Consider the following 13,942-nt stretch of genomic DNA (forward strand, 5'->3'; position numbering starts at 1 on the left):
GTGTTTCTTAGGTCAGACAGGAGGACAAGACCTGTGTTTAACTTCTAGAACTTCAGACTTCCGTGCCCTTAACTCTGACAGGTGACAGCACACACGGAGCATCACCTGGGACCTACAGACATCCAGGTTGGGGGCATCATCTACACAGGGGCTGGGCAACAAACTCTGCTCTTTCTGAACTCAGAGACTATTGTGTTTCATCTGTTTTGCCCACGTGGCTCTTATGCATGTGTTAGTGGCTTGGATTTTTATAAACATGGTTCCTACAAAGCCTGAGTCATCAAGAAAGTGAAAAAAAAAATGTGTATGGATTCACAGAGCAATTGTGAGCAGCACCTTCTAATTCTGATGTTTTGCTACTCTCTTTGCACCATTTTGTATCTGCTTTTGCATAGATGAATGACAAGAGAAATGACAGGGAGGGGTGGGTAAATGCTGCAAAATGGAACAAAAATCACTAAGCTGTGATGTCTGGCTGTTCCTGCTGAAGTGGAATATGGACCAACTAGCATAGAATGGGGAGGGGACATCACCAGTCTCAAATAATCAGGTTTAGACTTTCCTGGCTTCCCCTCTATGAGGAATTTGCAGGTCTTAAATGATAGATGTGTGTGTCAGCCTTAAGGTAGGGCTTGGCACATTTTACATTGGTATTGCACATGTTGTAGTTTGCCCATAAAATGCTCTTGTAAATGAGCACAGTGTAGCACAAGTCCCTTTTGTATCTCACCTACAATCCTCGTGCTGTGGTGTGGTATTGCTCCAGGTTTTCCTGTGATTCCCCATTAAACTGAGCAGGGGCAACTCTGCATTACAGAAGCAATTCTTCAAAGCAGTTTAGAGAGAACCTTAGATGTGCACATTGAAAATTGACAGCTCCACTCCAGCCCTCTTTTATTCCTAGCAGAATAAATGATACTAATCTTCTCCTTCCTATATTTAGGAAGTAAGAGAATATTCCTGATGTTTGGTGATCTTTCTCCATGCAGAAAGATAAATCCACTGATTTTGTTGGTGCTACAAGGATTTACATTTATTTGTGAAAGAGGAAGAACCAGGATCATAAATGATCCCTTCTGGTAATAAGAAGCAACGATTCATTTCTCTGGTTTGTGGTTATTTATTTCTCTCCCATTTCAGCTCAGATCTTTCAAGGCTTTTCAGAAAGACTGAATTCAGCATATCTGGGAGTTGTCAGGCTGACAGCTCTGCAGACTGCAGTCTCCTGTTTACTTTACACACAGAACAAGTGCCACTAAGGCAGTAATGCAAGCTCACCGTGTTTCAGCAGCTCTGCAATCTGCTTGCTTCTCCACTTATGTAGAGGTAGTATATAAACAGTTCAGTTTTCACCATCATTTACTTGTTGGCTTCTTTGCAGAGGAAGGGTGCCAGTTACTAGATGCAAACTGTTGCTGAGAAAGGGTGCCAATTGCTACCAGGCACAGCAATTTTGTGAAATCCATAGTTGTCTGCAAGGAGGAACACAAACATCAACAATCACTTTACAGAGTAAACAACACTCTTGTAACAATGCCTGTCACACTGCTGAACTGAGTTTACCATACGTGAAAAGCTCTGCACACTCCCCATATGATATCCAAAATTTGGGTGCTGGAAACTTTGCAGGTTAAAAATACGTTGCCATATGTTAAAGGAACTGGATTTCTAGAGGAGATTCAATGTCAAAGCATCACTCATGGCTAAAACAGAGATTATTCTGTTGTCAGCATCCTGCTGCTCCTCTGATGGGCAACATCCCATGGTTGAGGAGGATCCCACTGGCAGGGCCCGGTGTGTGCAGGCAGGTATTTGGGGGATCAGGACAAGTCTCCACTCCTGAGTGTGTACCTGGAGATGTCCTGACCAGCTCATTCCTGGAATGTTACTGCAGAACTCAGACAGCCCTGGATTCCTATTAGTGTCTCAAAAGTGATCTCCAAAGAGGCAGCTGGATGCATGAGTATGGTGGGGAGTGGAGAATATACATGGCATCAAATCTTCCCATTGTGTTGTGACTGAGTAAAAGGCAGTTTGCATTTGCACTGTTTCACCAGAAAAAGGGAAAAACCCTTATCCTTCTCATAAAATAGTAAAATAATTAACTTCATCTGTCTTCATAATTTTTGCTCACTGGCTCTGCAGTGACAATGGCAAAGGAGGAGGGTCCCAGAGCCAATTCCCATTTCTTTCCTCCCCACCTGCTTGGGACAGGAAGCTTCCTGTTATCAAAAGATTTGCACATCTTCTTTCTCACAACAGCCACTGCCAGGGAATCAGGGAACAAATGTCACAAGTTAGGGTCACGGTCTGGGGAGTGAGGGAAGCATCAGGAGAACCCATTTGAACCGACCACCATCCGAAAGGCAAGTCCTGGGATCCTCTTTCTAAATTTGTTTGCACAGAATGGAAAAAATGATATTTCCATGGGGAAGGAATAAAGTGAATCCGTGCTGATGACAGGTATTTGCCTTGTTTTGCCAGCAGCAATTCCTCTTTCCAGAGGAGTGGCATTTGCACTAATCCCCGTTTGAGCCTGGAACAATTAGGTGATCTGTGCTTTTCAGAGACACAACGCAGTGTGGAGCCTTTGCATTTACTTGTGTCAGCAAACAAGTATGTGGGTCCGTGCACCAGCACTCCTGAGATGTCACCCACATTGGATGTTTCCAATCTGGTAGCTGTTTTTCATGATGCTGCAGCTGGCCTGAGAGGGGACAACACCCTCCTCCATGTGCTAATGGCTGGTATGGTGTTGGCTAATCACCCCGTTTTTTTGAGGTGAGAGCAGAGGTGAGCAAACTTTTGGTTTATGCTGAGGTCAGCCCTGAGCTCCCAACCCTCCCTTTGGTGCACAAAGTTTTAGTACCATTCAATGTTTTTACTATACAAATGAAGAAAGCAACTGAATTGATAAATATTAACATAATGTGTATTGCCTTGGCAACGTGGCACTTGATACAAAAATTAAAAATGAATTATGTAAACCACCCACGGTGGGAAGCTTTACAGGAGATAAACCTGCTGCCGTTGCCGCCAGAAGAACAAATCATCTGGAATCAGGACAAAAGCAAACAGCCCAAAGTTAAGCAACACAAACCAAAGGCACCTTGGCCCCTGACAGGTCTCTGCTGATTTTCAGGTGCTGTGTGCTGGAGGTGAGACTGTCGCATCTCAAGAGAATTGTTCACCAGGGCTGTCACTGCTTGTCTGCAAAAACTCAGTTGATTCCCTAACACTCCTTTTGGGATCAGTCTACACAACCAGATTCTTTGGAACAATCTATTTCTCTTACTCGTTTTCTCCCAGCTTATAAATGTAGAGCACAAGTCTGAACACAAACTGTGAATGAAAACCTTGTCTGAATATTTTGCCAGGATATATTTCGTCTGTTTTAATTAATGTTAACAATTGGTACTTGGTACAAGTGTGATTTTTGGGAAGAAGCCAGGTCCACGTTTTCTGGAGTTTAGTCTCTAGGAAAGTGTTGCTAGGTCTTAGTACCACACAGAGGGATTAGTACATAGAGAATTCATGTAAGTTTGGCCTTTGACTCTAGCTTAACACAATAATTTGCTTAACAATTAGAATATTCATCAGATCAGCTGAGTTACAGGGTCTGTCCTCTTACAGTGCACAGTTTCTAACGAATCTGAGTGCACAACCTTTCTGCATAAATGAACTTGAGACGTCACCTCAAATTGTGTTGCACTTTCAACATGGAACAATTGTTTCTGTTGTTGCAGTGCTATAACCAATATCATGCCATTAAGATTACTTGGTACTAAGTTGTATGCACATTGCATTAAAAAAAAAAAAAATAGGACATTTCCTGGCTGAGGGCCTTAGTTGTGTGTATTGTGCCTTCCACACTGTCCTCTCTCCTGAATATTACACTATTTCCAAAGATTAAGACTGCTGAAAAGCCTTAAAAAGTGTTACTTTTTGTCAGAGACATACCTGTAACTCAGTGGTTATTGGCCTATGAAGATCAGTGCTAATGTGTGACTAGAAATTGTGTGTAGTACCTTCCTATGCAGAGGGTATAGGTTGGACATGCATAATTTGATTTATTAAAGTTAGAATATATTTTAGACCACATGCCCTCTGAAGCAGGAAACAAGTAATTTGATTTTAAATTAATTTCCCAGAAACACACAACGACATTTGAAAAGACTGGTACAAACCTGACAGTCCAAAAGTATTTATACAGAGAGCAATTTGCTTAACCAACTGCTTCCTTTGTGTCATTTGGTCTTTCAGGTAGTTACATTTGAAATAAAGTGTTTTTCTGCTCCAGGTACCTCTTGAGGGACTTCCTGTGGTGATGTGGCTTTAAAACTGAGGCAGGTAGTCTGGGACTCCCTGGGGAAGGGAAATTTGCTTAATACCTGAATAACACTGAATGTCAGTCATGCCAAGGGGGAAAAAAAAAAAAAAAAAAAAAAAAAGAAGCTGGACAAGTGAAAGATAAATAGGTTTAAATAATTGTTATTGAAATCCAGTTATGCTTGTAATTTTTTTCTCAGCATGGAAGTCCCTCTGTAAGCAATTCAGCACAGCCCTTTGATTCCGGCTGGGGTTTTATTAATATTTTAGTAGCTACTTTAGTAATGGCATGAACAGTGGCAGTGCTGTGATGAGTTTTCAGTGAAATCCCCGCCTTAGGTGGATCAATAAAGCCACACAAAGAGAGAACCTGGGCCTGCAGAGGGAGGGACCGACCCTGCAAACATCCTTTCCCCTGCCATTAGTCCTGGGAGAACTTCTTGAGAGCTCAGCAGCAATAATCACCACCCCAGGAAGAGGCTTTAATGGCACCACGCATACTACCAGCAAGCACTGGGTCTAGTCAAATGTGTTTGCTGAGAGAAAAAATTATTGCCGTGCTTCCAGAGCTCATCCTCTTTCAGGGAAGTGCTTCAGAGTGTGCTCTCCTTTCAGCCTGTGGTTGAGCCCCGTGTGCTTCAGTGGGTGCAAAGTAGCCTTAAGTGTTCTGCTGAATAGGAGCATCATACATTTGAGTGTTTACCTGCAGTTTTTCCGTATCTATTTTCAGATATCTTTTATCTTTTCCAGTGAACTTTGCATTTTCTTCCCCTCCAATGTGTATCTTTTCTACTCTGGGGGTGGGGATTTTTCATACTATTTCAAGCAGGCTCATAAAACAATGTTGGGTTTTGCTCTCGTGCCTTTCTGCAGCTTTTACATTGAGTGTCACCACCTGATTGTGAATTTTCAAAGTGCACCTCTTGGTTATTTGGCAGCCACCTCTCTCCGTGCCTCAGGTCACTGGAGGAAGTTTGTGTCTCAAAACCAGGCTCAAAATGGAGATGGCAAGGGAATTTCTTTCTGCCTCAGCAACAACAGCTCAGAAAAAAAAGTTGGTCTATTTGTATGTCCATTTTCTACAGCCAGGTATCTTGGCATATTTGACTTGCTAAAGCTCAACATTTGCAACATAAACTTGTGTTATCTCATTTCTTGCCATTTTCCCTGAGATGTCGTCCCCTGACGAGAATAGTCCAGGTTGTTTTCTTTTCTAGCTGGAGAGTTCTCCTTAAGAAATAAGCATGCTATCCAAGAAAAAAGAAAATAAACCCATCTAGGATTATTTCCAGCAGGAAAAGCAGCTGCAGCTGAGGGGGCAGCGATGCCAAAGCCCAGGCGTCCGGAGTCAGAACTCTGAGATTTATGAAGAGTTAAGTGAGTTGCACGTGGATAAGCAGTTGAAGGCTGAGCCACCACCTCCAGTAGGGCAAAAAGAGGTAACACAAACGACTTTCCTACGTGATACTGCATGAAATTCATTGCACCAGCTCCATAGTGCATGCCACTGGTTTATGTGGGGTTTATGGCTTGTAAAAATGCGTGTTTGTCAAGGGGTAGGAAAGCAATAGTGTGTAATAGGTATTACAGTCTTAGTAAAGAAGAGAGAGGATTTTGTAGTTATAAAAATAATTGGAAAGCTTGTAAAATGTGCGTTCTAAATTGAGATGGAATTGTAAGAGGCTTTGGGGGAAAACAAAAACAACCACAAAATCATCTGTAATGTTACTGTCTCATTTTAGGAGAAAATATGTAGGTGATTTCCCACTGAAAAGCAGCTCTAGGAATGGCATCTGCTGACTTGGCAGACCTGAATGTTGAGTTCACTGGAGGGCATCTGCTCTCTGTCACAGATTAACATTTCTTTTCTTGTTAACACATGCCCAAGAAAGGTGCGACAATTTAAGTAGCTGATGTGAAGGTACTAACTAAAGAGCAAGCTTTGGTATTATTCAGCTGATTTGGACAAAGTGCAGCTCATTAATTGTTTCTTGATGTGTACACATTGACATTTATTTTCAAGTTGTAGGATTATGTTGTCCTTATAAACATAAATATCAAAAATTATGTGTTTGTACTGTACACTGAATGACTCCAGGCTGTGTAATTGCCTGTATCCTCCTTGCTGACTTTTTGGGGGTTCTTCCCCTTCAGATTTAGCATTTTGTTGACGTAACATTGCCTTTATTATTAGTGAGTGATGGATTCCTCTCTTTGAAATCAAGAAATGGAGGTTTGGGTGGTCCTGGGAGTTTGGAGAACTACACAGCTCCATGAGATTGGAACCAGGAATGGTTGTGTGGGGCAAAATTAATGGAAGGGAAAGGATGGCACAGTACTCACACACAACACACCCCTCCCAGTTCTGCTATAAAACTGCTGGCAAGTTTGTGCCCAGCAGGAGCAATCCCATGGAGAAATCTTGACAGGACAATAGGAAGCAGACCCATCCCAGAGCCAGGGTTCCCCTTCTCCAAGCCTGCTGATTCATGTTGTCATATGGGGTGGAATTTACTGAACTACATGTAGACAGTCTGCATCTGAACTTGTCATCTGAGGCCTCTGTATAGACAATGTAGGCAGGTAAATGTGTCTCCAGCTGAAATCAGCGTTTACGTTAGGTCAGTTCTCATCAAAGTGCCTATTTCTCTCCATTAACTAAATTCCACTCACAGGAACCAGAAATCCTCCAACCATGAAGCATTTCTTTAAAGGGCAGTTCTTGCCAGGGTACTTCTTGGCATGTTCATCTTCAGAAAGAAAATATCCTGAATTTAGAGGAAGGAGACTCAAATATTTGATATCCTGGTCTCAGGGGGTAAAAAAGTATGTATATTTAGCAAAGAAACACAAAACTTTCAAACAATGTAAAGAAAAAAGCATTATAACTAGGAGGAATTAGAAGACCATGCCAGGCACTTTTCTCTCAGGGGATTAGGTATCCATCATGTTTAAATGTCTTTTCAAGACAAATGAACCCTGTGATCCTAACAGGGAGGCCAGAAAACTGTGCCCTTCTTTAGTGCTACAACAAAATGTCATGACAAGTCAGGAACATTCTAGCTCCGATATATTCAGCAACATCGTGATAAAGAAATAATCCCCATTTCCTCCCTCAACTTTCAAAGGGTCCTGAGACATAAATGCCACCTCTCCACAGCAGAGTATAACTGATTCTATTTGCAGCTGCTTAGAAAGAGGTGGAGGGACATGGCAGGGATCCAGGGATGACTTGAAATCAAACGGAAGTTCACACGAGGCTACGAGTGCCAACATAAAAGAGCAAAGCCCAAAGGATGCTATTTTGGAGGGCCAGATCTCCTGTGGACATTACATACTCATGGTCCCACAATAATCTCTGTGCCGGCACACAAGGACATGCTCATCATATTTTTTGATGAATGTACCAAGAAGTTGCAACTGGCCAAAAAAAGCCAACAACTGCAAGGCAGTAACAGATTTGGTATGCCTGAGAGGCAGGGCTTTCAGTGATTGTCAGTAACAGCAAATGCTGGATGTGTTCTGAGTAAAACACTGTTGGTGTCAGGAAAGGGTACTTTGTATGATTAAAAATTCATTCTGTATAAATCATCAGAAAGGCACCATAGAAATAAAATCATTGGTGTCACGGGTGGAGAAGACTTCAGAGTATAAGCTGGTTGCTTTCTCTGCCAAAATGCTGACCCAGAAAATGCTTTGTACAACTTTGTGGAATCTGGCTTTAAATGGATCAGGCAACTTAGATTTCTTCATTTACTGAAACGAATAATTCACTTGCTAAAAAGAAGTATCGCATGGCTGGGTATATTCCCTTAAATATCAACCATTTTTTACCATTTTTTTCTCATTCAAAGTGCCATTTCATCACTCTTGTACCAATTTTATTCATCAGTCTCTCTGTATGAATTAATATCACTTACTTTAGTAGACTGTTTCTTGCTTCGTGTTGTCTGGGGCTTACCCCCTGAAGTCATGCACTGTTCTCCTTTCATTTCATTATTTCTTGTAAATTAATGTCTCTATGCCCTTTATCTGACTTTTTTTACCTCCTTCTTTGCAACTCCCTCAACCATTCCTTTTCTGAGATTTTTTGCCAAGAAGCAAGCACAATATTCCACATGCAATTTCTACAGAACCGTAAAAGAAGAAATAATACCTCATTATCTAGACATGATGCTTTCATATGGTTTTCTACATCGTTACATCCCACTGCAAAATCACGTCTAATTTTCCAGGTTTCCAAAAATGTCCTTCGAAATTTTCCTGTAACTTGCCCATTTGTACTTTTTAAAAATCACGTCCTATTTTGCTATATTCTCTCCATGTTTCCCTTCTCTTGTCCCTTTTGCTTCCTCGATTTCAATACTTTCTCCAATTTAATATTATCAGCTAACATGGGGATTATATCGGTCAGGACCTCTTCTATATCTTTAGTGAAGATAATGCTGACCCTAATCCCCACAGATTTCCTCCTCTGAAGAGAAAGTTTGTGCTATATTTGGGTCCTTAGAATGGCTTTTCTCTGCACAGCAATGGGTGAACCTGAGCCAATTACAATTTATTTTAAAAGTAGGCTTTTCTATAACAGACATCCAACTGTTTTCTTAAGGTATGTCATATGTCAATTTGATAGATTAAGGCTCTGATTTTCAGAGGTGAAGCAGAGAAGAAGGAAGGTAAGAGGGCTAAGCCTTGAGCAAACATCAACTTTCGATGAGATTTCAGCATCTCACTGCTAAAGGCTTTCTGAAAAACGCTTTTAGATCAATTTGCTGCTATTACAGGCACAAGCAGTGGGTGTGGAAGCCCTGTCTGGGTACTTAAAACAGTCACTCCACCAACAAACACTTAAAAATTGCCTTCTGCAACATGAATTGATGCACCAGGGAAAGATCTTCCAAAGGGGTCTCTGATAGATCCCGTTGCCTCTGCCTGGCACACTTCCTCTGCTCACCTATTCCAAGAAAGAAAGAGGAGATTCTGTATTTGTCCTTTTTACCTTCTTTTGACCTCTTTTCACCCTGTTCATGCAGAGTTCTTTTAGCACACAGGAGAACCACCTCACTGCCTTTATGTCTACGACATTTCACTCCGAGTAGGCACTCTCCTTTTCTCCTCTCCGTCTTTATTTAATTTACTATATCACAGGCTACAGCAAGTGTTTAGTGATCTGTGATTCCCATGATTATTTCCTTTTCCTCCTCTCTCTGCCCAGTGTTGTTTTTACTTATTGCTGCTCTCCTGGGCCGTTTCCAGTTTTCCATGAGCATTCACTATTGATTGCTAATGATGTGTTAACTGGGTGTATTGGATCCCTTTATGCTCTGCAGCGTGCCTTGCCTGAATCTGCTGGTTTGTATGTCTATATATAGGCTTTCTAGATATTTCTTTACTTACATTTATATTAATTCTAACAGACTCTCCCCCTTCTTATTATTGATCCCCTTACTGGATGATTTGAAGAAGTGTTTATTTTCTTAGACAACTGAATTTTGATTAGCTACATTCCACTCATCATTTGCTCTTGTGTCCCTGACTCTTCCCTGAGTTCATGAAAACCTTCTTAATCCCTTTAACCTTTCTGGAAAAGAGCAACCTTTGCATCCTTCCCAGAATCATCCCTAATCTTTTCCTTCTCTCTCATATATCTGGTTCCTTTTCCTAGTCCCTGTTCAGACCCTCAAACCTTAATTGTTCTCTGAATCCATGTTCATTGTCCCTTCTTATTTGAAGGCTTTTCAGAAGAAAGCCTGTCTGTTTTCCTTGCATGTTCTCCACCTTCCTTTGTCACTCATGGATTCTAATATTTCCTGGAAACTCGTCCTGATAAATAACTAAATAGTCTATGATAATTTCATTGTATTTTGTTCTGTGAATTTCCTAACCTGTCTCTGCTAAATCCAGCTCTCTAGTTGAAAACGTTATCGGGCTGACATTGCTCTCACAGTTCTCTTTGATTTCTGGCTATTGGTAAGAATTGTACACAACAAAGCTTCTCTTCCCATTGGAACCCCTATTTTCTACAGCCTACAGCTGCATATGATTTAGGACTATTTCAGTGATCTGTTTTGACATCTTCATAACAGAACACATAATGACTAAATGCATTCCCAAATGAACAGTATCACAAAGTTCTGACTGTGCTAAAACTTGGTATGACTTTTTTTTTTTTTTTCCCACCATCATACACAGTTGTGAGTGTGCAGGAAATGGGCTCCATATGACAGCTGCATTCTGAATATGGGTTTTCAGAAGCTTTATCCATATCTTTGACCTGTCCTGTTCTTTCTGTTCCGACTCTCTCTTTAAAAGGTCTCTTCTCAATTGTTTGCAGATCTTTTGAGCAGAGCATTAAAAACCCTAGCCCATACTATGACCTTCTGGATGCTGCAGCTAATTGCAGCTACAAGTAGCTTCCACCCCCGTTTGCAAGCACTGCTGGAATGTTCGGTCTTGCCCATTTTACCCCAGGTTCAGCATTTCTCTGAATTCAGCCATAAATTTTGCATTGACTGTGTATGCTGGAAAACAGAGGGCCCATTTTCACATTAATAATAAATACATAAAGCTGTGCCTAGTCTCTTACTCCATCACCATCATGCTTATGAAAATAATACTTTATCTGTACGTGCCATCTCTCATAGAATTATCTCACAGGCTGTTTGAAAGCGTGGGTAAGTATTATTGCCCTCATTTTTTTAAAATGAAGGCAATAGTAGTGCAAGATAAAGCACAAAAACTTTCAAGTGGAAACTCAGAGAACAGAGTAAACCAGTTCACAAATAACACACCTCTCCTGCTTGGAGCTATTTGTCATTGCCATGACCCATAGAAGATACCAGCTTTGGTATTGCCCACTTACACCAGATAATACTTTAATACCTCCATAAACAAACTGTGAGCAGGACTGGGCAAATATCAGATCTTTCACTTTACTGGCCAAACTATTTAGCTTGTAAAATTTACAAGTAAATCAAATAAAATTTAATTTTGGATTAGCACAAAATAGAAATCCTTTATTTTACCTTGCAAAATAAAATAAGGGGGAAACATTTCCACTTTTTTTCCTGAAGAAAATGTCTTGATTCTGCAAACAGAAAGTTTAACATGAAAGGAAATTTTTATTTCATATTTGGGTGACTTACTGAATCGTGTATCGTATGTCTTTTAATCATGAGTTCAGCCTTCAATGCAGATTTTAAAAATTATATATTCCCCAGAATTTTTTTTATCCAGATCTGCTTGAGAGTTCCTGCTCTAAATAGATGAGACAACCAATGCTTCAGGGAGTGGGAATATTCTTGCCCCATTTTGCAGAGGAGGATCTGAGAAATTGCTGAATTTAAACAATGCACCTAAGATGATGGTGTCAAATATTTCAGGCAAGTGGTAGAGCCCTTGAGACACTTCTAAAAGCCATGTGTTCCTTCTCTTACATCGCCTGGAGATCAGAAAGGTGTGACAGAAAGGCAAGGGGCCACATCATGTGGTGAGAACCAGCCAGGCACAGGCTGAGACAGGAGGAAGAGCCCTCTCACATATTTGTACTTTGGCCTCCTGTGACTGGATGCTGGTGACAGGGATTTCTGCTCCTCTTGGAGGAGAGGCTGTCAGCAGGAGCTGACATGGTCCTGACTGAGCAGGTGCAGATTTCACACACCAGCTGTGGGTGAGGAACTTCAGGAATGAGGCCCAAAGGATAGAAACCCAAGGCAGGGCATCCAATTCATCTTTCAACATTTCAGGAGATAGGTCCCACTTCTGGCACCCCCCACCCAAAGGTATGAGCCTTCAGGATGTCAAACAGGTGAAGTCTCTCATTCCAAGGATCCACCTGCCATTAACAGAGCAACCTGGTCTAGTGCAAGGTGTCCCTGCCCATGGCAGGGGGGCTGGAACTGGATGATCTTGGAGGTCCCTTCCAATCCAAATCATTCTGAGATTCTGTGATTAATATTCAACAGCTGTTCACTCTCTTTCTGTACTTTGTTTCTCTTTTGTTTCAAAGAGTAAGTTCTATGTGCTAAGTTGTTGTTGTTGATGGGTCAGCCCGTGGTCTCAGGGTCACCAAGGAGTGGCACTTTGCATGGCAATGTCTCTGTTGTGGTGGCTTCAGCTGGGGTGTTGGTTAGTGCAATCATAACTCAGCTACTTCCTGCAGGGTGACTGATCAATTTGTTTTCCTCGTCTTTGCTCTTGTTGACAACTAGCTTGATGAAATCAGTCTTTCTGAAGGCAGCACGGTGGATTTGACAAATCCTGCAGAGCTGCTGGAGCAGATCCCCGAATTTGCTGAGGAGCTGATGGAGCCTGAAGATTGTTTCCCTGAAGGTAAGAGTCTGCATGTTTCACTGCAATGCTGAGGCAAGAAATCTCCTTTTCTCTTGTTGAACATCTCCCATCTCTCTCACCATGTTGCTCTGGTTGCTTGCAGTAGAATTTCACTGGATGCACTTTGTTTCTTAGGCACTATAATGCTCCAAACACACAATCAAGATCCCTTGTTGTCATTAGTCTTTGGATTCTTTGGATTTCTAAGGTGAGATAAGCCAAGATCATGCTGTAAAATGCTCTGCAGCTTCTAAAGTCTTGGGCTTTTAAAATCATAATTTGTGCCATAAAGAGTTGTTTCTTTGTTTGGTTTTTAAATACTGATTTTTGTCATTTGGCCAGTGAAGATTTTTCTCTTCCAATATTTGTTCATGATCAAATTTGGTAAAGAACTGGTCAGATCAGGATGTTTCTGTTGCTTAAATGTATCCAGGCAGTTCATATAATCTCTCTGGAGGGTTCACAAGTCTCAGGGACTCTCTTCTATTTATTTAAAAGGGTGTCAAGATTAGCACATCGAGTAACTTTCATCTGGTCAGAGAAGTGCTATGTAAAGGGCATTTAACATAATTATCTTATATAACTACAGACCACACTTACATATCTCTTTTAATACTGAGACTCACCATCATTTTATTAATATTTCAACACCAGCCTGCTCCAAAACACAGATTTAAAATCCAGCTACATCAGAAGATCTATGTTAAAATAAATATATAAAGTAAATAACATCCTAAGTTATTTCTTCTCAGAGTGAGTTCTATTCTATTACTTCAGTCAAATTCTTCATTTTCCTTTAAATCTGGGTTGGGAAAAATAGGGTTAGCCGAATGTAAGAATAGTCCCTTGAAAATTCAAGCATTATTACAAACAAAAACAGAGCAGCTCAGATGGGATCAGACAGAGATGATTTGCTGGGTATCTGAATGCCCCTGAAGTCAGCAAAAATGTGCATCTCTATATCTGTGAGAAAGATGATTGAATGAGGTAAGGGAGCCCTGCAGGGCTTACAAATGTCCCTAGGATCTAAACATTTTTTTGGCAGCTCTGCTTAAAAGCAGTAGCCAAAAATTAATGCAGTTGACAGAAGAAAGCAGGGTGTAACTATTTAGGCCCATGCAATAACATTTAGAAATTAGATCTGGTGTTTGCATTCTTTCACAATTATATTTCTTAATGAGGCTAGTGAACAGCAATCTCTGTTGTGCCCTGCAAAATGATTATGTTATAGTTGCTTAAACAAGCCAGTGCTGTGAGATCAATGCTGCTCAGATGCCCATTT

General features: G+C 41.0%; 1 protein-coding gene across 3 annotated transcripts in view; it reads left to right on the top strand.

Moving 5' to 3' along the window:
* LOC136358179 (sodium channel protein type 5 subunit alpha-like) overlaps window positions 1-13,942 on the top strand; it is a 176,572-nt gene that overhangs the window by 111,217 nt on the left and 51,413 nt on the right. For 2 of the 3 annotated variants that reach the window (XM_066314122.1, XM_066314104.1), the window contains 2 exons: window positions 5,622-5,768; window positions 12,540-12,660. In XM_066314122.1, coding sequence (XP_066170219.1) covers window positions 5,622-5,768; window positions 12,540-12,660 — 268 coding nt within the window. The remainder of the gene's footprint in view (window positions 1-5,621; window positions 5,769-12,539; window positions 12,661-13,942) is intronic. The other variant, XM_066314114.1, reaches the window with a different exon arrangement.

Source organism: Sylvia atricapilla, chromosome 1, assembly GCF_009819655.1.
Source record: "Sylvia atricapilla isolate bSylAtr1 chromosome 1, bSylAtr1.pri, whole genome shotgun sequence".
NCBI classification, from domain to species: Eukaryota; Metazoa; Chordata; class Aves; order Passeriformes; family Sylviidae; genus Sylvia; species Sylvia atricapilla.